The sequence below is a fragment of the Ursus americanus genome, chromosome 14 (assembly GCF_024610735.1).
Source record: "Ursus americanus isolate L20-20 chromosome 14, mUrsAme1.1.p, whole genome shotgun sequence".
NCBI lineage: Eukaryota > Metazoa > Chordata > Mammalia > Carnivora > Ursidae > Ursus > Ursus americanus.
The window spans coordinates 58,998,269-59,020,349 of NC_142140.1; the positions used below are offsets into that span (position 1 = coordinate 58,998,269).

Below are 22,081 nucleotides of genomic sequence, written 5' to 3' on the forward strand. Positions count from 1 at the left end.
TTCCCCAGGCTGCAGCTCCAGGTTTTGACCCCTCTCCCCAGGTGGCCCAAGGAGCCCGGCTTTATGCTCTCCGACCTCCCCGTGTCCCCTCTTCGGGGCACGGGGTACTCTGACACTATGGGTGTGGCTACCCGTATGGGGGCTCCAGCCCTGTCTGTACTTCTCGTCAGGTACCTGGCCCAGGACTGGGCGGCTTTCCCCTCCCCTCCTGTCTCCCCGCCCCTCCTCTCCCTTGCCCCACCTCTCCCCTCCCCTCCACGACCGCCTCCCCTGCCCTTCCCCTCCCCCCCACTCGTCGCCCCTCCCCTCCCTCCCTCCCTTCCCTTCGTCCCTCCCCTCCCCTCCCATCTCCCCGCCCCCTCCCCATCGCTCCTTTCCTCCCCTCCCCTCCCTTCCCGTCTCCCCGCCCCTCCCCTCCCTTCTCTTCGCCCCTTCCCTCCCCTCCCCTCTCTTCCCTTCCTCCCTCCCCTCCCCTCCCGTCTCCCCGCCCCCTCCCTCCCGTCGCCCCTTCCCTCCCTCCTGGCCCGTCGCCCCGCCCCCTCCCCTCCCCGCCCTCCTCCCGCCCGCCCCGCCCCGCGGCCGCCGCACCGACAAGATGGCGGCGGGTGGGAGCGGCGGGCGCGCGTCGTGCCCGCCGGGGGTCGGCCCGGGCGCGGGGGTCGGCCCCGGGCCCAGCGCCAACGCCGCCCCCGCCGCCGGCAACGCGGCCGCCGCCGCCGCCCCGGCCCCCGCCGCCCCCGGGCCGCCTCCCGCGCCCGGGCCGGGGCCGGGACCCGGGCCGGGGCCGGGGGCCGGGCCGGGGCCGGGCGCGCAGGCCGCGGCGGGCGGGGAGCGGGCGGCCGAGGAGCCGGGGGCGGCGGCGCTGCTGCGCGAGCCCGTCTACAACTGGCAGGCCACCAAGCCCACGCTGAAGGAGCGCTTCGCCTTCCTCTTCAACAACGAGGTGCTCTGCGACGTGCACTTCCTGGTGGGCAAGGGGCTCGGCGCTCAGCGCATCCCCGCGCACAGGTGGGCCGCCGCCCCGGGACCCCGCCGTCCTCCGACCCCCGCCGTCCCCCGGCCCTGGGATCCGCCGCCCCCCACCCCGGCCCCGGGCCCGGGCCCTGCCATCCCCAGGACCCAACCGCTCCGGGAACCCGCCACCCCTCAGGCCCCCGGGACCCCGCCAGGCCCGCATCCACCCCTCAGGCCTCTGATACTAGCCATACCCTGGCCTTGGGACCCCCACCTCTCCACCCCCCAGCGGACTGCTGGCTTCATGATGCCCAACCCTGCCGCCCAGTCCAGGATCTCCAGGCACAGCCACCCCCACCATCCTGCCCCCGTGACCTCCTGCACCAAGTGCCCCATCCTTCCCCGGTGGTGATCCCCAGGCCCCCACCAGACCCCCGCCTCTTGAACCCAAGAGCCGAGACGCCTAAACCACATAACCCCTCAGTGATCCCAGTTCTGTGACACCCCAGCCTCATATCCGCCCCGGCCTCCAGGCTTTCTCTCTGAAAAAGGGGGCATTGTTGGCCCTAGTCCGGCCCCCCTGCCAGTCTCCAGGGTGCAGCCCCCAGGCTCCCGGGCAGGGTGGGACTGATGTCCATTCCTGGTCTCTCGGACTCTGCTCCCCCTTGTACTCCAGGGAGCTGGGGGTTTGGGGCTCCCTGGGAGGGCTTCATGGGGGGAAGGGGACTGGGGGGGGTTCTTGCCCCTGGCCTGGAATGTTCCGCAGCCTGCTGTGAGCAGTCCTCCCTGCCTTTCTGACATGTGGCCTTTATTTAACCTGTGCCTTTGAGATGTTTCTTTCTGGCTTTTTCTTGGTTATTTATGCATACCTGGGTCTAGATTCCTGTCTGCAGAAGGTTCCAGGCCTGTGGTTGGGTCCCCAGGACCTCCTGTGGCTCCTCCCTCCCCTGTGTGTGTGCAGCCACGTGTGCCTCACCCCCACCCAGGCCTGGAGTAGGGGGACTGATCCATGTGCGGGTCCCTCCCAGAAGCGCCCCCTCCCTCCCGGCCTCATGCCCATCCGTGCTTCTAAATGAGTGCTCAGCCCGGTGGCCTTTAAAGCTGGCCCCTCCCTCACCAAGCCGCAGGGAACACATGGAAGAGCAAGGTGAGGCTGCAGGACTCCCGCCTGCCTGACCCAAGCCCTTTGGGGAGGGGGCCAGGTGGATGCAGCTGGAAACCCCACAGGGAGGGGGGAGAGGGACCTCAGGGTTTCTGCTTCAGGGGAGCGAGCGCCCCCCCCCTCCCCGGGCACCACTAACCTTAGGACATGTACTCGATTGTGCGTGGCTGTCGGTGGTGAAGAAGGGATGAGGGAGGTGGGCGTGGGGACCCCCAGAGAAGTGGGGGGAGGGGTGTGGTGCTGTTGGGGCTCAGGAGAATGGCAGGGCAGCGGGTCGCTGGGAGCAAGGGCTCTGGTAGGAGGGTCAGCCCGGCAAGATACTTAGGTTCTCTGAGAGCAGGAGGAAGATACAGGGCCCTGAGAGGAGATGACAGGGATCCGTACCCCGAGCCGGTGGTGCTGAGCAGGATGGGGAAGGGGGGAGACCTGGAGACCAGAGGGCCTGGGTAGGCAGCAGGGGCCAGGGGCACTGTGGGCAGAGGAACAGTCTGCTTTGAAGGGGGCCTGGCTGTGGGTGGAGGCTGCAGGAGGCAGCTTGCTAGGGGAGGGAGAGTGGGGGGCTCCGGCTCCAGCATCCTAGGGAAGGACAAGTGTGGCAGGGACGCGTCCAGGGCCGAGACACCTGGTGGAGAGACGGCCAGAGGCCATGTGGGTCTGGGGTCTGCAGCATGTGGGAACAGAGCAGTGGGAGAGGATGGGGCAGCCTGGGGGGCTGTGGATGGGAGAGGGGGGTGGTGCTTAGGAATGGCTGTGAGAAGTCACTCTGAAAGTGGGGTCTGGGATGAGGCTCTTCTGGGCACAGGGGATACATGCCTCCATGCCGACATTCACCTTCACCCACTGGACCCGTGGCTTCTCACACCAGTGGCCTGCCACACGAGTCCCGAGTCCCCAGGGTGGTTCTCTGCCTTGCCGGGAGCTTGGCTTCCGCTGGTCCCTGCAGGCGTCGGTCGTCCCCGGGCCCCAAGACTCCCTGAGCGGGTATGTTTGATGTCCAGACAGGGTCTGGGTCAGGATGATGGCACTTTTCTTGTCCCATTTGCCCTGGCATTGATGCCCCACTATTTGGGCTTTACTGATAGAAGATTCTAGTTCTTTTTCTTTCTTTTCAGCCTTTGGGTTGTGATTTTGTACACACTGGTGAAATTTTACCTGCAGTGGTCAGGTGATGACTGCCCAGCAAGTAGCCCTGGGCTTTCTGTGCCTCAGTTTCCCCACCTGTGAACTGGGACTGACTCCACCCCAGGCCTTTTGGCAGGATTGAGTTGGTGACCCAACCAAGTGCTTGTCACGGTGGCCCAGGTGAGCTTAAATATAGGTGGAGATTTAATCCAGGGCGAGAGGCAAGTAGCCCGAGGCCGTGGTGGAACAGAGGCTGAGTCCGGGATGAGTGTGGAGGAGGTGGGCCTCGTCCCGGAGCCCGGCTGGGGCTGGTGTGTGCAGCTGCTCCCCGCCCAGGCCCAGGTCCCAGGAAGTGATGGTCACCCGACCGTGGGGATACCTGGCATACCCCACCCGAGCCAGGGGCCAAGGTCAACTTCAGCGTGATGTCGAGCGGCCATCAGGGACCCCTGATGGAACGGGACCAGAAGGGCACCTCGCCTCCGTGTGTCCTCCCCAAACCCATAACCCCAGTGTTGTGGGTTGAATGGTGGCCCCCAAAAAGGTGTGTCCACATGCCAGTCCCTGGTACCTGTGAGTGGAACCTTATTTGGAAAAAGGGTCTTTGCAGATGTGGTTAAGTTCAGGGTCTCGAGGTCATCCTGCGTTATCTGGTGGGCTCTAAACCCAGTGACGAGTGTCCTTACAAGAGACACGGCGGGGAGACAGAGGAGAAGCCCCATGTGACCATGGAGGCAGGCACTGGCATGCTGCGGCCACAGGCCAGGGTGCCCCGGGGCCCCGCAGAGCTGGAAGAGGCAGGTAGGCCCTCCCCTGGCGCCTCCCAAGTGAGGGCCCTGCCACACCTCGATCTGGGACTTCGGGCCTCCAGGCTGGGGGAGGATGAGCTGTGGTCGGGAGTTGCCCAGCGCGTGGTACCCAGCTAGATCAGTCTGGGAAACCGAGAGCTCCAGACTGACCCCAGGAAGGCACCCGACAAACCCAGATCGGGGATGTCCTGGAGGCTGTCAGGGTCACGGGGAACAAGGAAAGGTGAAGATACTGCCACGCACTAGGGACACCTAAGGAGGTGACCAGATGCCACGTGGGACCCCAGGTGCTGTCCCGGGGCAGAGAGAGGAGTCAGCACCAGAACACGGGAGCCGCCGCAGCTGAGGCCGACTCCAAGGAGCAGAGTGGGGGAGGGGCTCGTGCCAACTGCCCCCCCCCCCCCGGCAGGGGCCCTGGGCTCGGGTGGGCATGGGCTCCGGGCACAGGCTGACCTGGGCAGGGACAGGAGGGCCGGCATCCGTGTAGGCTGAGGAGTGGGCCCTGGCCCCTCGTCCGGGGGTTCTGCTTGGCCTTCATCCTGTACTGTTTTCCCCTCACTTTTTCCTTCTAACCTCCTGACGACGGTGCCTCCATCGTGGGCTGTTGGCCTGCTCCTCTCCTTCCCTGCTGCCTCCCGGGCCCTGGGAGAAGGCCTGGCATACAGTAGGTGCTCAGTAACTGCACGGCATGCGCCCTGCCTGAAGCAGACATCTGCGTTCCCTTGCCGCTGGCTCTGAGGCAATGCTGCGTGTCTCCGGGGTGGGGCAGCCCCTCTGTGAACGCTGGACGCTCGCACAGAATCCGTATCTTAGACATCCGTGCTCATTCGTCACGGAAGATGGGGCACAGCGAAGGCCAGCTGGGGGCAGTCTGTCTGTCTGGGGTCTCATTTCATCGGTCGATCGTGTTCTGCGTAAGAGAACGTGTGATGACTGTGGCTTCACAGTCGGTCTTGAGAGCTGCTGGGGCCCATGTTCCCAAGTTTATTCCTTGTCAAGACTTCCTCAGGGGTCTCACATTTACCCTTCGGGCATTGGTCACCCACTGCATCAGGCACATGGTGCTGGTGGGAAGCATCCCTGTCCCTGTGCAGCCGACAGTCCAGCCCGGCATCAGCCAACTTAGGTAAATGGCCACGCAGCCTCTGTTCCCCGGACTTAATTCTGCCCCCAGGATGGAGCAGGTGTGGACAGCCCATCAGTGAATGAGCACGGCCATGTCCCAATAAAACTTTATTTGCAGAAGCCAGTGGTTGGCCGGCCCCTGGGCAGACTCACGGTTCCTTAGGGTCTCTAGAATCAGCTTGTCACGTGCTGAAGGCGTTTACTGGGAGGACGGGTCCCCCCCCCAGCGACACAAGGCTGGGGAGAGCGAAGGTCAGGGTGCGGATCTGGGATCGTGATGTCTCTCCATCTGTTCAGGGTGGTTTTTGTGTTCCTAGGACATTTTGTGGTTTTCTACATACAGCTTTTGCACCTGTATTGCTGATTTTTGCTCACTTTTTTTTTCCTTCTCTCTTGTGAATAATCTTCATTATATTTTTCCAGCTCGTTCTTGCTGGGAAGCTATATGTTTTTTGCATATTTATTTCTATCTGATTTGCACAGTTTCTGTCCAGATGCTTGCACATGTTAATAATTGTTCCATGGATTCTGTGCTCTGGCACCGTCCGGTAGACTTTCCTATGATGGTGGGAATGTTCTAGATTTGCACGGTCCATCGCTAGCTGCACGTTGCTCCTGAGCGTTTGAAACATAGCTGTTGTAACTGAGGAGTTCAGTCTTTAATTTTTAAAAAATATTTATTTATCTGAGAGAGAGAGAGCACAAGCCAGGGGAGGGGCAGAGGGAGAAGCAGACTCCCCGCCGAGCAGGGAGCCCGATGCGGGACTTGATCCCGGACCCTGGATCATGACCTGAGCGGAAGGCAGACGCGGGACCGGCAGAGCCCCGTAGGCGCCTTCTTACTGCCCTTCTGATCCCGGGACGTTGCTCCACAACGGAGGAGAGAGCGAGGTGTCTTTGCTTTTCCTCAACAAACGGGGCCACGGATGCTGGTTTCCGACAGCTTCTCTCACATGTCTCTCGGTTCGTGCTTGTGGAGAGTTTTCGTGAGGTGTGGGTCCCAAGCCCCTTTCCTGAGTCGGGTCTGTGCGGACTGACGAGTGTCTACGGAGAAGGTGTGCGTGGCCGTGTGGCCGCCACCCCAGGGGCCGTCCTGCGCACTTGCTGCCGTCAGCGGCCTGTCTGTCCGGTTCTGCTGTTCTTAGAAATTTCACGTAGTCATAGTGAGACAGCATGTCGTCTTCAGTCTGGCTTCTTGAAAGTGTTTGAGGGGCCCTGGGTGGCTCGGTGGGTGAAGCGTCTGCCTTCGGCTCAGGGCATGATCCAGGGGTCTCGGGATCGAGTCCTGCGTCAGGCTCTCTGCTCATCGGGCAGCGTGCGTCTCCCTCTCCCACTCCCCCTGCTCGTGCTCTCTCTTTCTCTCTCTCTGTCTCAAATAAAATCTTTAAATTAAAAAAATTTTAAAAAGTTTTTGGGATTCATCCACGCTGTTGCGTGTATCCGTACACTCGACCCTTGAACCACGGGGGGTTGGGGTGCCGGCCTCCCGCACAGCCAAAAATCCACGCGTACTTTCCACCCTCACACCTCACCCACTGATAGCCTAGTGGGCCGCGAGCCTCACGGTTACACGTGCAGTGGGTTAACACGTGGTTGGCGTGCTTTATCTGTCATGTGCTGTGTTCTTAGAATACAGAGAATCCTAGGAGGAGAAAGGGCGTTTGCGGTCCCCGTGCTGCCTTGACTGAGAAACTGCGTGTGTGTGTGGACCCGCACTGTTCGAGGGTCGGCTACAGCCTGGTTACCTTTTCTTAATTTTACTTTTATTTATCTATTTGTTGGGGGAGGGGCAGAGGGAGAGGGAGAATCCCATGCAGGCTTCACGCTCAGTGCGCAGCCCGACTTGGGTCTCACGACCCTGAGACCATGACCTGAGCCAAAATCAAGAGTCCGAGGCTTAACTGACTGAGCCACCCAGGCACCCCGGCTCAGTTACGGTGATCACTAAAGTAATTCGGGCGGTCTCTGAATCCCGCCGCAGGGACGGGCCGCGGTGGGTCCGTTCACCAGCTGCCGGGCGGCCGTGTCGGTTCCTGCGCTACTGTGAGTGACGCTGCTGTGCGCGCTGGCGCTCGAGTCCATGCAGACGCGGTTCCTTTCCTCCTGGAGAAGTACCTGGGAGCAGACCCTTGGAATTCGGGGGTAACTCTGACATTCGACAGTTTAAGAAAGCGCCAGCCTGGGCGGCTCAGTCGTTAAGCGTCTGTCTGCCTTCGGCTCAGCTCATGATCCCGGGGTCCTGGGATCGAGCCCTGCATTGAGCTCCCAAGGGGCCCCCTGCTCAGCGGGGAACCTGCTTCTCCCTCTCCCTTTGCTGCTCCCCCTGCTTGTGCTCAATCTCTCTCTTTCAAATAAATAGATAAAAATCTTAAAAAAAAAAAAAAAAAAAGGAAAGCACCAGCCTGCTTTTCCAGTGCGTCCATGCCATCGGCCCCCGCGGTGCTGGCCTCGCGGCTGCGCTCCTCCCTCCTCCTCCGTCTTCTGGGAGAGTCTGCCCGCAGTCACCGTCCCTTCTGAAATGTTTGGGGGGCTTCCCTCCGGGGAGAGGTCTCAGGGGCCCGTTCACCTGTGCTTGCGTGTGTTCCAAGCTTCTCCTTCGGGAGTCTCCTGCGGTTTGCGTCTTCCCAGGACATCATCCCTTCGTCTCAGCTGTTCTAATGTGTTGGCATGAAACTGTTCTGAAAGTCGTTCCTCTTCTCGAGCGTCCGCAGCGATGTTCCCGGCTTCGCTGCTGGTTTCAGTGGCCTGCGTCTCTTCCGTGGGCAGCGGGTTCTGTGTGCCCCCGTGGCCGGGCTCACGAGGTCTCGCTGTCCCGTCAGCTTCCTTCTCTCCTTGGGTTGGGTTTGCTCCCCACTGTCTGGACGCCTGAGGCAGAAGCTCCCCTCGCTGATTCCCAGGCTTCGCCTCGTGGATTCACGACGTTTGCTTCTAACAGCTCCTCTTTCCCCGTGGCGGGTCATGTTTTCATTTTCAGGGCAGCTGAGATCTTTTCTCGTTTGCCACACGTTGCTTCCTGCATCTGACGTGTGTTCATTCCCAAACACATGGGGATGTCTCGGATTTCCCTTGGTTGTGGACGGACACTTTAATTCCTCCGTCTGGGGAGCGCGCTCTGGCTGATGTCGGCACGGGCTGTGTACTCCTGGTGACCGTTGTGTGTGCACGGGGAGGGCCCCCAGAGGTGGGTCGATGAGGCCGCCTGTTCCAGGCTGGCCGCAGTCTGTGCCCCGCTCGGCCGGCCTTCCAGAACAGTCCGGAAGCTCCAGGTCTGGTTGTCCAGTTGTCAGTTGTCTTTCTCCTTCAACACTCAGTTTCTGCTTCGTGTATGCGGGGAGGCCGTTGGCAGGTGCGCGCTTGTCCATGACTGTCCCCTGTTGCAGAGCACTGGCCCCCCGAGCTCAGGAAATGGACGTCTTCAGTGAGATCCTCATCCCGACGCCCGTCGTGTCGGATTCACTCGGTCTCTGCTTACGGGCTGTGCCTTCCTCACCCCCCCCCCCACTCTCACTGTGTCTTTGCATGTCACGCGGTGGCGTGCGTCCTTCCCAGGACATCGTGGCCAAGGCCCGCCGAGGCCAGCCGGCCCCACGCTGGTGGTCGGGAGCACAGCACCGTCCCCTCTGAGCAGCTCTCCCCGGGGACACTGTGAGGCTGTGCACACCCCCCGTGTCTTCTCCGTGGTGCCTGCTGGCCGTCCGGCAAGGGATGAGGGTTCTCCGGACACTTTAGCTCGGATGGTTGCCAGGTGGTGGTCGTCTGCGTCCGTAACTGCCCCTACATGTTAGCTGGAATTCTAAAGGCAAGAGCTGTGCCCTCTTCTCATTGCTCTGCTCACTCCGTGGCGTAATCGTTCTGTCCGCGTGGACGTGGGCACGTGCTTTATCCAGTGCCCGTATTGTTGGTGGCTCACGGTGCCCCAGACTTGGCCGTCCCGCGTCCTCTTAACGCTTCCCCGTCACGCTTGGAGCATTTCTTTACTTCCTGCCCCTCAGATACTCCAAGCTCCTCTTATCCTTTCCCTGCTCCGGCTCCGGCCCCGGAACCCACCAGGTCTCCAGGGGACAGGTCCCGTTTGTTGGTGTGGGACGTACACACCAAGCTCCGGGCGCTGGGCGTCCCCTCGCCAATGGGGTGCCCGTGTGTCGAGCCCTTCCCAGCAGACAGAGCTGGAGCGCACCCCCCACATGCCTGTGCTTGCTTCTGGTCCCCACGCCTCTGTCTCCAGGTCAGCACCCCAGAATCCATGCTGGCCCCCCTGCACGTGTCACCCCTTTGTCCTTGGAGGAGAACCCGGCTTGCACCTTCCAGGACACGCCTGCTCCGTGCACAGCCCCGAACACACAACTCCGCTTGGGGGCCACATGGAGGAAGCGCAGGGCTGCGGCCCTTCCTGGGAGCCGCGAACGTGTTGAGCAGGGCAGCGCTTGGCCTTCACCCCCTTTCCCAGAATACTTAGGTGTTCCCGCCTCATTCAGGCAGTTTGTCATTGTTCTGTTCTTCTTTAAAGTTTTTAAGTACACACAACCAGAGTCACCATCGTAACCGTCTCTAAGCGCAAAGCTCCGCGGCACGAAGCTCACTCACCCTGTCCTGCAGCCCCCCCCCCCCCGGCTCCAGAACTTTCCATCTCTGCACACAGAGACGCTATCCCAGGAAGCATGGACTCCCCACCCCCTGCCTCAGTGGCTGGGACCCAGTGGCTGGGACCCAGTCTCCCAGAGACCCCGGGAGTGGGTGTGATGCAGGGGCATTGTGGACCCAGAGACGGGTGCTCTGGGGCAGACGCACTGCAGGGTGAGCCCTGCGGACCGCGGGTGGATAGCACAGAGCGGGCGGCCCCCATGGAGTGTTCCGGCGGGGGGGTGGGCACCTCACTGCTTGTCCTCACCCACTGGGCCTTCCTGTCCTTGAGCTGAGAAATCATGGGCAGGTGGGACCCGTGTGGTCACATTACACTGGATGAACCCTTTGGCCTCACAGCTACCTAATGCTCCCCCGTGCTCCTGCCATTCCCCAGGCTCCGATGCCCTTCCCTGCAGCCTCAGACCCGCTCCCATGTCCCTGCCAAGCCTTGCCTGACCCTCGCTCCCATCTGTCTGTGCACTTAACCTGTGTCTGGCCTCCCTCCAAGATGGCCAGGACCCTAGTGCCCACAGCCTGAGCGCGGGGGGGGGGGGTGCGCGGGGGGGCGGGACGGGGGACACCCACAGCCTGAGTGGGGGGGACGGGGGACACCCACAGCCTGAGCGCGGGGGGTGGGGGAAGTGGGGGGGATGGGGGACACCCACAGCCTGAGCGCAGGGGGGTGGGGTGAGTGGGGGGGATGGGGGACACCCACAGCCTGAGCGCGGGGGGGGGGGTGAGTGGGAGGGACGGGGGACAACCACAGCCTGAGCGCGGGGGGGGGGGGTGTGTGTGTGCTGTGTACGCTTGGGGGGGCGGAGCCGCAGGGGGCCTGCTGTAGCTGTGGCGCCGGCTGCATTCACCTTGCTCCCCAGCGCCTCCTTCTGGAAGCATCTGCCACCAGGCTGTTCTGGGCCCATGTCTGCCAGGGCCGGCCTGAGCTCCCCCGCAGCACCTCCTGTGGGGGGACCTGGGCCCCCAGACTCGGGAGTCGGGAACAGGCAGGCCGCGTGGCGGGTAACCGGGCTCTTCTCTGACGCGCCAGGTTCGTGCTGGCCGTGGGCAGTGCCGTCTTCGACGCCATGTTCAACGGGGGGATGGCCACCACCTCCACGGAGATCGAGCTGCCCGACGTGGAGCCGGCCGCCTTCCTGGCGCTGCTCAAGTAAGACTTCTGGATCTTTCACGGTGGGGCGGGACAGAGGGGCCTGGTGTTGTCAGACATGGAGCCCGAGTTGAGGAAGAGGCCGGAGAGCCCCCGGCTCCCGCAAGCTTTCCAGGCCCGCCTCTGAAGCGAGGGCCCTGGAGGCCCCACCCCATTTTCAGTTTTGTATATTTTTAACTGAGGCGTAATTCACATACTGGACGGTCCACCCATTGATAGTGCCCACGTCTGTGGTTTGTAATGTGTCCACAGGGTTGGCAACTGTCGGTGCTGCCTCATTGCACACCCCGTCCCCAACACTCCCCCTCTCCGGCCCCCACGAGCCCCCTCCCCGTCCGTGGAGGAGCCTGTTCTGGACGTGTCACACATGTGGACGCACACGCCGTGGGGCCTTCTGTGTCTGGTTCCCTCCGTGAGCGTCGTGGGCTCGGGTCCGTCCCCGGGCAGCATGTGTGCATCCCCATTCTCGCCCTTTGTGGTCAACAGGGCTTGTGGAAGAAGTAAGACAGTGTAAGAACTAGTTTTTTCTTCTCGAGACTCAAAATTCCCGCTCAAGTGTGTTCGCATCAGAGCAGTGAGCGCCCGGGTCAGGGGGTCGCCTGCTCTGAGCAGGGGCGAAGCGAGGCTGTGGGCTGGCTGGGCTCTTCCCCTCCGCAGAGCACAGGTCTCTCGCTTCCAGAAATGCCGAGTGTAGATCGTGGTGGGGAACTTCACAGACTGTTCCAAACAGTGAAAACATCTTTTTAAATGCAGAGTTTGGTTTTTCTCTTATGATTATGAAGACGGCCCTGACTCACAGAAAGAGCGAGAGAGAGAGGGAGGAAGGAAAGAGAAGGAAACAGTGGAAGTCCCAGCAAGTGTAGAGGACAGAACAAGCCACCCCCATCTGCCGTGTCCAAGGCTGTGAGCGCTGGCTGTGCCTCCGGGCCCACGACCTGCTGCCCTCGGGGCCGCCACCCCCCTCTCCCCGCTGTCCACAGCTCCTTGACGCGTGGGATTCTGGTCCCGTTGCTCCCGTCCATGGATGCCCCGTAGTCCTTGACGCTGGGTCCTGTGTGCACTGCCAGCGTCTTCCCGATGACAAATAGCACTTTGGGGAACAGTCTCACGGATTTGTCACCATGTAACTTCTCAGATTGCTACGACCGGGGGCAGGTGGGCAGGTGCCGCTGGTATTGTAAGAGCAGCCACAGACTTTTTGTAAAAAAACTTCATTGACAAAAACAGCTGACAAAACCATGATGAGCGATCCCTTCCCGCCCACCAGGGCCACTAGTATGAAAAACACAGAAAAACAAAAAGAAGATAACAAGAATCAGTGACGGGTGGGGGATCGGGGCCCCGTGCAGGGCCAGTGGGAATGTGAGGCAGGGCCGCCTCTGCGGAAGACAGGAGGGAGGTCCCTCACCGCGTGACCCAGTGGTTCCACCGCAGCGCGTCTGTGCGAGGATTGAGCGCAGGGACTCAGACAGGTACCCGCATACCCTGTTCACAGCGGCACGACCCTCACGGGGCGGACGCAACTCCAGTGTCCGTCCACACGCTAGAATGTTAATGTGGACGGACCCTGAGGACGCCGGGCTCAGCGAGAGCAGCCAGACCCAGAAGGACACATCCCGCAGGACCCCACTCCCAGGAGGTCCCCAGAGGAGTCCCGTCCACACAGAGAGGAGCTGGTGGGAGCCAGGGCTGGGGCCGGGGCTGGGGAGTCCGTGCTTCCTGGGGACAGCGTCTCCGTGTGGGGAGACGGAACGTTCTGGAGACGGAGGGTGGGGGCGGCTGCAGGACGGGGTGAGCGTGCTTCGTGCCGTTGACGCGTACGCCTAAAAACGCTTGCAGTGACACAACCGGTGCTGTGCATGTATTTTTTTAAAGTTTTATGTAAGTAATTTCTAGCCCTGACGTGGGGCTCGAACTCATGCCCCCGAGGCCAAGAGCCACATGCCGTTCCAGCTGAGCCAGCCAAGCGCCCCCTTGTTGTGTGTAGTTTATCGTAATTCTTAGAAAATAAATAAGAGAGCTTCATTAAAAACACACAAGCACGGAACGGGTCGCAGTTTGCCGAAACCCTGGCTTAGACTGGACTCGGGATGCTGGGTTCCAGCCATAACCTCCCTCCGCTGGCTCCCCGGTTCCCAGCACTCCTGGGGAGCTGCCCCCTCAGAGGGTTGGTGCTGCCCTCGCTGCTGCGTGAGGGGCTGTGCCCCCTCCTCGCGCCCCTGCCGGCCGGCCTGTCACAGGGGTCCCCCCGCACTGCTGACCTCGGGGGTGGGGCCGGGGCGCCGCGGGGTGTCGCATCCCTGCTCTCCTCGGGCCCAGGGTCTCCCTGACCCCACAGAGTTATAGCTGCTCATGTGTGGGGCTGTGTTTGGCTTCCAGCACATTCTCGGGGGACGGGGGCCCCGGACATGGGTACAGCCTTCCAGGCCTTGCTCTTACGATGGTTTCGTTCTGCATCCCACTGGCTTCGGCCGGTTCTCATCTCTCCACCGCCTCGTTCTGTAAAATTGACCGGACCTCCCCATTCCGGGTGTGGGGATGGCGGTGGTCACAGTGCCCCATGCCTGCTTCAGGCTGGCGTTCCTGCTCCTGTGACCCGCCCAGAACCCACTGAGCCCTGCAGCCATGCAGACGTCCGGGCCCGAGCTGTGGAAAGCTCTGGCCGTCCCAGGGCCGATCCCACGCAGGTGCCTCCAGAGGAATCGGGGGCTTATGCTTCGGTGCCCTGGCTCGAGGAGTCACACCGGGAAGGAGGCGGGCCTGCTGTATAGACCCAAGTTCCGGTGCTGGAGTGCGGCTGGTCTTGGCGGATAGTGGTCTTTGCCAGGTCATGTCTGCAGGCCACAGGGCAACAGACGCTGGTTCCCGAAGGCTCCTCGGCCTGGGCTGGTGGGGCCGGGGCTGGAGTGATGTCTGCCAGCTGGGTCTGACGGTCCTGGTGTCCTGTCTTAGGTTTCTCTACTCGGATGAGGTTCAGATAGGACCCGAGACGGTCATGACCACGCTGTACACAGCCAAGAAGTACGCGGTGCCGGCGCTCGAGGCCCACTGCGTGGAGTTCCTGAAGAAGAACCTGCGGGCGGACAACGCGTTCATGCTGCTGACGCAGGTGCGCGGGGCGGGGCGAGGTGAGGGCGCGGGAGTCTGGAGTGGGCCAGGGCGCGCGCGCGCGAGGCGCGGGAGGCCGGGGTGGGGTGGGGTGGGGGTGTGGGGTGGGGGTGGTGGCGAGCACGCGAAAGAGCAGGGACGCTGGGACCAGGCGAGGACGCCGGTGGGGGGGGGGGCGCGGAGCAAGGACTAAGGTGGGGCAGGTAAGGGCGAGGTGCGCAGTTGCTAGGCGAGGATGTGGGTGCGCGAGGCGATTGGCGCGGCCGCGGGGGGTGGAGGCGGGGGAGGGCGCGGGGGCGGGGCAAGGACAGGTGTCCTGGGGAGGGGGCGGGGGGAGGGCAGATGAAGACAATGGAACAAGGCGAAGACTAAGGCGGGCGGGGCCGGGCGAGAAGCGGGTGCCGGGGAGAGGGTGCAGGTGCGCAGGGGCCAGACGAGGGCGTGGCGCCCGGCGAGGACGCAGGTGCGTGGGGTGAGGACACGGGGTCGAGGGAGAGGGTGTACAGGGGTGGCGCGAGGACACAGGTGCGTGGGGTCCGGCGAAGGCCTGGGGTGGGGGGGACCAGGTGAAGATGAGGTGTCCAGGGGCCGAATGAGGATGAAGGGGCGCAGGGACCCGGCGAGAGCGCGAGGGCGGGGCAAAGACGAAGCGAGTGGGGGCGGGGGAGGTAAGGACGGGGTGCACAGGGGTTCGCAGGGGCTGGGCGAGGACGGTAGGCCTGGCGAGGAAGCGTCTGTGCCTTCTGGCGAGGAAGCATCTGTGCAGGTTAGGGCGCCGTCGCAGTGGGAGGGTCGGTGAGAACGCAGGTGCACGGGGGCAGGGCAAGGACCCCGGTGTGCTGGCGGGGAGGGCAGGTGAAGGCCCTGGGACGGTTCGAGGACGTGGGAGCACGGGGATGCTGGGACCCGGCGAGATGAAGGCGCGCGGGGCGGGTGAGGGACGCAGGTGGGCGTGGGTGCGGGGCGAGGTGGAGGGTGTGTGGGAGGGGGAAGGCTGGGCAAGAATGGAGGTGTTGGTGTGCTAGGGGAGGACCTGAGACGGGGCTGGGGGGAGATCTCTTGAGTTTGTGATGTCCCTTAAACCTGGTCCTTTCCAGCAGGGCGCCTGGCACTTGTTTGGCTAAAGATTTCCCACTTCCGTTTTGATGCCCTTTTTCAGGGGTCAGGTGTGGGGAGAAAGGCTTTTGTCATCATGAAGTTTCTTGGAGCAGGTCCCTTTCAGGCTCTGTGGTCCGGGTCGTGGGGGGGGGGGGCTGGCGTGGCCTCCGGGACCAGAGGCAGGGAAGGATGTGGACACAGGCGGGTAGGGGACAGGGCCGCCTGGGGTATGGGGGGCGCCCTCTCTCCAGCTGGCCCAAGCACAGCCCCCCGACGAGTGGGGTTTGACGGGGCCTGTCATGTGGCACTGAGGGCCGTGGCCACGTGGGTGGTGCTGGCCAGGCCCCAGGCAGGGAGTGGACATAGAGGCTGTAGGGGTTGTGCTGGCCAGCAACCGCCGGGGCAGAAGGAGCCGGAATCTTCTCGGCTCCGGGTTCCCGCAGCCTGCAGGTTCCTGATGGAGCACTCCCAGTCGGAAGTGCCCGGCTTCCCTGTCCGCTGGCCCTGCGTGGCCCTCTGCCCGGGGCCTCCTGCCTTCCCAGGGGCCTGTCCTGTCCGCGGACCCCGCCGCCAGGCCTGGGAGGTGCAGGCCCCCGCGGCTCCCGAGTCCGTGCAGCCACGGCCTGTGAGACGTGACCTTCATGACCGGGTTCAAGCCAGAGGGGCGTCCAGGGTTCCCGCCCCGGGCCACGTGTTGACGCACTCCGTCTCAGCAGGCGCGACTCTTCGACGAACCGCAGCTGGCCAGCCTGTGCCTGGAGAACATCGACAAGAACACCGCCGACGCCATCACCGCGGAGGGCTTCACGGACATCGATCTGGGTGAGGCCCTGGCCGCCGGGGCGCGTGGCCGCCGTGGGGCGCGGGGGGGGGGCGCGAGGCCGCTGAGCCGGTCCCCTCCCCGCAGACACGCTGGTGGCCGTGCTGGAGCGGGACACCCTGGGCATCCGGGAGGTGCGTCTGTTCGGCGCCGTCGTCCGCTGGTCCGAGGCCGAGTGCCAGCGGCAGCAGCTGCCCGTGACGCCCGAGAACAAGCGGAAGGTGCTGGGCAAGGCGCTCGCGCTCATCCGCTTCCCGCTCATGACCATCGAGGAGTTTGCCGCAGGTAACGGTCAGGGGACAGGGGCCGCTGGGCAGGAGCACGACCCCCAGGGACCCCAGGAGTGACCCCGAACCAGCCGCGAGGAGCACGGCTGTGCTTCTCTGCCGAGGACACCCTTGCCGTGTGCGCGTGGACGGCGTGGAGCGCGTGTCAATGTGTGAAGACCGAACATCGCACGGACGCCGCCTGATGGGTGTCTGGGTTCCTTCCCCTCCACGTTCCGCGTATGCGTGCGTGCGCGTGTGCGTGCGTGTGTGCGTGCGTGCGTGTGCCTGCGTGCGTGCGTGTACTGGGCCACCCACCGAGGGCCTCGTCTTGGGTTCCCGTCCTGGGGCCCGGGCTCTGGCATCGGCATCCTTGACAAGCCTGCGAGGGGTGGGAGGTGGCTGGGGTCGGGGCCCTGCGCCAGGGCTTGGGGTCAGGCCCGTGTGGGGGCAGCCCCGACAGCGCTTCCCGCCCCGGGCGGACGCATCTGCCAACCTCCTCTCTGGGGTGGCGGGTCCCGGATGAGGCCCCACATCACAGCCTCGCGGCCGGTGCGGAGCTCGGTCCCGTGTCTCCGCGCGCCCCCCTCCCTGCTCGGGGTTGCCGGCAGCGGTAGTAACCTCAGCGCGAGTATCTCCCGCGCTGCGGAGTCGTTGTCTCTGACGTGAAGTTCGGCTTTGGCTGTCCCGTCTGTGCCGGGCTCGCTCATTCATCAAACGCTTAGCGAGTGCCTCTGGTGTGCCAGGCCCCGCAGTACACGGTGACCACGGGGGCCTGGGCGCTACCGACCGGGGCCAGGTCGTTGTCAGGGGCGAGGGGCTGTCATGGGGCCAGGAGCAGCCGTTGTGAGGACCACAGATGTCCCGAGACATGGCCCAGGGTGCCCGGGACGCCAGGCGACAGAGCTGCTCTGTCCCATCCCCACACCCGCGGGACCCTTGCTGGGCCCCTCCCTCTCCAGCCTGGCTTGCAGCCCCAAAACCGCTTGCCCGGAGGTCCCCCTGCCCATCTGGCCGCTAAACCCCCTGGGGCCCCAAGCCCTGCCAGTGCTGTCGCCTCCCCGTTGGTGTGGAGCCTCGGCTGCTCCCTGTGCCCCCACTGCCCCTCGCCCCTCCTGGGGGGCCCCCCCGAGGCTGCCCTGCTCTGCCTGAGGTCACCGGGAATGACCCCGTGTGTGTCCGCTGGGGTAGAGTTGGGCCTTCTGGCTCTTGGTCACTTAGCATGTTTTAGAGAATTCCCCTGCTTCTGTGTCCCACTGGAAAGTACGAGACTAGAGAGAAGTTCGAGAAAACTCCGCCCAGAGACTCCCCAGCTCAGTGCGCCACAGCCGCGGCCTGATGTGTTTTCCTTCTGCATTTCCTGTGCAGAGATTAAAAAGAACCATGGTTAACATTCGGTATTCTACCTTGTATCTTCCTTGCTCACGAAGAGCTGTCCCCCGCGGGTCCCCCGTGGCCGCCGTCGCCGGAGCCCGGGCTGCGCACAGTGCTGGCATCAGCCTGCAGAGACCAGCTCACCAGGGCGTGGACGGTGCCGGGCGGGGCGGCCCCGCTCGACACCCCATCCCGGAACCCCTCCGGCTCGGGGCCTGTCTCGGCGAGTCGCCCCTTGGCAGCCGGTGCCCCCCCCCCCGCCCCGCCCCGTGAGCCTGGGCGGGGCAGCTGGTGCTCCGTGAACCGGGGCGGCCCCCCGGGGCCGGGGCCTGCTGGGCGACCCAGGGCGGGGAGGCGCAGGTCGCCCCGTGAGCCAGGCGCCTCCCCAAGTGCCAGGGTGGGGCCATCCTGCCCCAGGGCCGCCCGGAGCCCTGGCGTCTTCACCGCTGAGACACCGGTGCGGTGCCCTCGGAGGCCCCCTCCGCGGCCGACCTCCGCCCCCTGTGCCCGCAGGGCCCGCGCAGTCGGGCATCCTCGTGGACCGCGAGGTGGTCAGCCTCTTCCTGCACTTCACCGTCAACCCCAAGCCGCGCGTTGACTTCATCGACCGGCCGCGGTGCTGCCTGCGCGGGAAGGAGTGCAGCATCAACCGCTTCCAGCAGGTGGAGAGCCGCTGGGGCTACAGCGGCACCAGCGACCGCATCAGGTGGGCGGCCGGCGGGGCGGGGCGGGGCCCGGCGGGGCGGGGCGTCGGGCCTGGCTTAGCGCCCCTCTGTCCACGGCGCAGGTTCTCGGTCAGCAAGCGCATCTTCGTGGTCGGCTTTGGGCTCTACGGCTCCATCCACGGGCCCACGGATTACCAAGTGAACATCCAGGTGCCCGCCCCGTCCCCGGCAGCCTGCTCACGGGTCGCAGGCCGGACTCGGTGCGGCTCGGCCCCCCGGGGCCTGCGTGGGGTCCTCCGGGGGGCCCCGGTGAGCAGCGCCTGCTCCCGCCCCCACAGATCATCCACACGGACAGCAACACGGTCCTGGGCCAGAACGACACGGGCTTCAGCTGCGACGGCTCCGCCAGCACTTTCCGGGTCATGTTCAAGGAGCCGGTGGAGGTGCTCCCCAGCGTGAACTACACGGCCTGCGCCACGCTCAAGGTGGGCCCTGCCCTGCCCCAGACCCCGTCGGCACCCCGACCCCCAGTAGCGCAGACACCTCCGGAGGGGCTCCCCTGCCCCCCGCCCTGACTGCCGGGATCCCGCTCCCCCCCCAGGGCCCGGACTCCCACTACGGCACCAAGGGCCTGCGCAAGGTGACCCACGAGTCCCCCACGACGGGGGCCAAGACGTGCTTCACCTTCTGCTACGCGGCCGGAAACAACAACGGCACGTCCGTGGAGGACGGCCAAATCCCCGAGGTCATCTTCTACACCTAGGCCCCCAGGCCCCCAAAGTGGCCTGGTGCAAGTAGGCCGCGCCCCGCAGCCCCTGCTGTGCGCGCGCTCCCTGCCACGTTTCTGGGCGTCGGGAGAGGGTCACCGCCTGTGGTGAGCCTGGCCGCCTGCTCAGAGGAGCCGGGCAGGGGCTGCGAGACTGCCCCGTGGGACTCGGGGGGCAGGGCTGGCCTGGACCCGCCCTGAGCGGAGGGCCCGCCGGGTCCTCGGGCGCCGGAGTGCTGCCCGCTGTCCCTGCAGCTCGGGGCTGCCTGACCGCAGGATTCGAGTAGGATTCCGTCTCCTGTTCGCTGTTCCACCGCACACGGCAGTGCATCTCGGATTCCCATTTCTCTGGTAGGAGGCGGTGTGCGGGGGCATTTGCTTGGGGTCTCGTGTTCTGGCCTATTCCCTGGGGATGCTTAGGCCACCCTGCCCCCGGCCCCCAGCACACTGGCCTCAGCCCCCCTTGAGGTCCTGCAGGCTGGCTTTCTGCCAGGCCCGGGGCCCACCCAGTGGGCCCAGTGAAGGGCCACACTCGTCCAGCCCCTGCAGCCACGGCCATGGACCGCAGACCCTGTCTGCCCGGGCGATGCTGTGGGTCTGCCATGATGGCCAGGTCCCCGGCTGGCCCACCTGCCCCCCGCCCTGTACATACTGCAGCCCTGCCCCACCCAGCCTCTGAGAGAGCGCTCTGGCCAGAGGTGCCGGAGGGCGCAGCCCCTCCCCCAAGTCCCTCCTGCCTCCCCACCATGTGTTTCTGCCCCAGTGATTCCTTCTGGAAACTGTCCTCCCCAAAGCCATGAAAGGTGTGCCCTCCCCACACCAGATCCCCAAATGATTTTTTTAAATAAAGGAAAGAAACGTCACTGCCCTGACCTGCGTGATTCTTCCTATTGGAGGTGGCGGGACAGGACCCTGGCAGCTTTGAGATCTCCCTGCAGCTGCTTCCCCCACTGTAAGATTGGGGGGCCCGTGGAAGGGCCTGTGACTTCTTCCCACGTCCGGAATCACGGTCTCCTGACATAGACGTCCCCACCTTGGGGCATCCAGTAGCACGGGGGACCCTCCCCATGCCCTCTGTCCTCTGCACAAACTTCCGGTTTGCCCATCCTGCCCCTGCCGTCCAGCAGTGGGGGACCCCAGGGAAGGCTCTGCGGTAACACGCCGTGCCTACACCTTGTCAGCTCTGCCCTCTGGACCTGGGCTGCGCCTGGCACACAGGGGGTGCCTAGGCCGTGCCTGTGCAGTGTGGGTAACCTGACCCAGGGCCCCTGCTTGGCTCTGCCCGCCATGTGTCAGGGAATCCCTGAGAACAGGCAGAGAACAGGGCCTGATAGCTAAGAATTTTCCAAAATGAATAAAGACATTTAAAAATCTCAGTGACCCAAAGTGAGATTAAAAAAATAATAATTCACATATACTCAAACTGCTAAAAAACAAGGGGAAAAAAATCTTAACAGGAGAGGGGGCCTGGGTGGCTCAGTTGGTTAAGTGTCTGACTCTTGGTTTGGGCTCAGGTCACGATCTTGGGGTAGTGAGACTGAGCCCCGTGTCGGGCTCCGTGCTCGGGGTGGAGTCTGCTTGACATTCTCTCTTTCCCTCTGCCCCTCCCCTAGCTCGTCAGCACACGCTCTCACTCTCTCTCTAAAATAAAAAATCTTCAAAACAAAAAAATACCAGAACTACCAAACTAGAATTCTACGCCCTTCAAAAATGAAAGTGAAGACAAATGAAGTTAAAACAAACAGCAAGACGGGACCAAAACCCAACTATGTCAATTATGTTAAACGTATACAGATCTAAACCCTCCAATTAAAAGATAAAAGACAGACTGGATACAAAATCAAAACTAAACTAGTTCCTAATTACAAGAGTCTCACTTTAATTACAAAGAAACAGAAAAACTGAAGATAAGAGGTGGTTTCACTACGCAAACACTAACCTTCCAAGAAAGTCGGCTGCCCACACCAGCGTCGGGCAATGGAGATGTGAGGGCAGCAAGGGCCACTGGAAGTGAAGGATGTCTCGCGGTGATGAAAGGGTCAATTCGACAGGAAGAAAGCACGGCCCTAAGTGTACCCACCAGAGCACACGTCTGAAATATCTAAATCCGGAGTCAGCAGAACAAAACGGAGAAATCTCTAACCCTAGCTGGAAATGACCACCACCACACCCCTCAATGAGAAAGATTTCACCCGATTGGCATCCGCAGAATACTGCGCTCTGACAGCAGGGGACTCAAACTGGAAATAAATCATAGGAAGATAAAAAGAAGCATGTTTACATGAACATAGGCTAAAAAGCCATATGGAAATTAGGAAATACTTTGAACTGAATGATACTCTGATTGTATCATAGCAAACCTGTAGGATCTTGTTAAGGTGGAACTGGGGAAATTTGTATTTTACGCATAGATTAGAAAAGAAGAAAGGTTTAAAACCAAAGGTCTAGGTTTTCATCTTAAGAAACAACGTTAGGGGCGCCTGGGTGGCTCAGTCGTTAGGCGTCTGCCTTCGGCTCAGGGCGTGATCCCAGAGTCCTGGGATCGAGCGAGCCCCTCATCAGGCTCCTCCGCTGGGAGCCTCCCTCTTCCTCTCCCACTCCCCCTGCTTGTGTTCCCTCTCTCGCTGGCTGTCTCTCTGTCACATAAATAAATAAAATCTTTAAGAAAAAAAAGAAAAAAGAAACTACAATGTTAACAGCAAATTAGATCCCCAAAATGGGAAATAGAAATACTGAGACCAAAAATGAAGCAAAAAACAAATGAAATACAAAACAAGCCATTAGCTGGTTTCTTGATGGAATCCTAGCAAAAACGAAAACTTTTTTTTTTTTTTTTAAAGAGCAAAAACACAAGAGCAACGTCAAGACTGAAAAGGGGACAGCACTACAGACCCTACAGATACTGAGGACACAGTGAGGGGTCATTTCTGGTTAGGATATGGACAGTCACGGCAGACTGGAAGTTTGGTTTAAAAAGACAAGGCAGGTGCACCTGTGAAATTACATACAGGTGCAGCCACCACT

The 22,081-nt window shown here is 62.7% G+C and overlaps 1 protein-coding gene and 1 long non-coding RNA gene across 2 annotated transcripts; both read left to right on the plus strand.

Moving 5' to 3' along the window:
- The first annotated feature begins 578 nt into the window (after positions 1 to 578).
- On the plus strand, positions 579 to 19,920 carry BTBD2 (BTB domain containing 2). The gene is made up of 9 exons (XM_045800125.2): positions 579 to 1,008; positions 10,841 to 10,960; positions 13,913 to 14,069; positions 15,883 to 15,988; positions 16,074 to 16,271; positions 18,140 to 18,332; positions 18,414 to 18,501; positions 18,630 to 18,776; positions 18,893 to 19,920. Exons 1-9 carry the CDS (start codon positions 596 to 598, stop codon positions 19,052 to 19,054), a joined length of 1,584 nt encoding a protein of 527 aa, XP_045656081.2. The 5' UTR covers positions 579 to 595; the 3' UTR covers positions 19,055 to 19,920.
- LOC148109002 (uncharacterized) lies at positions 1,077 to 7,566 on the plus strand. Its single transcript, XR_015726742.1, has 2 exons — positions 1,077 to 2,101; positions 3,229 to 7,566. It is a non-coding gene; the product is annotated as an uncharacterized LOC148109002 (long non-coding RNA).
- Positions 19,921 to 22,081: the final 2,161 nt, after the last annotated feature.

What these genes read in the sequence shown, in the direction of transcription:
- BTBD2 (XM_045800125.2), top strand. Translation starts at nt 596, where the DNA reads ATGGCGGCGGGTGGGAGCGGCGGGCGCGCGTCGTGCCCGCCGGGGGTC. An exon ending in CTTCACGGACATCGATCTGG is followed by an intron (nt 15,989 to 16,073) that starts GTGAGGCCCTGG and finishes CCCTCCCCGCAG; the next exon opens with ACACGCTGGTGGCCGTGCTG. An exon ending in CGGCCTGCGCCACGCTCAAG is followed by an intron (nt 18,777 to 18,892) that starts GTGGGCCCTGCC and finishes CTCCCCCCCCAG; the next exon opens with GGCCCGGACTCCCACTACGG.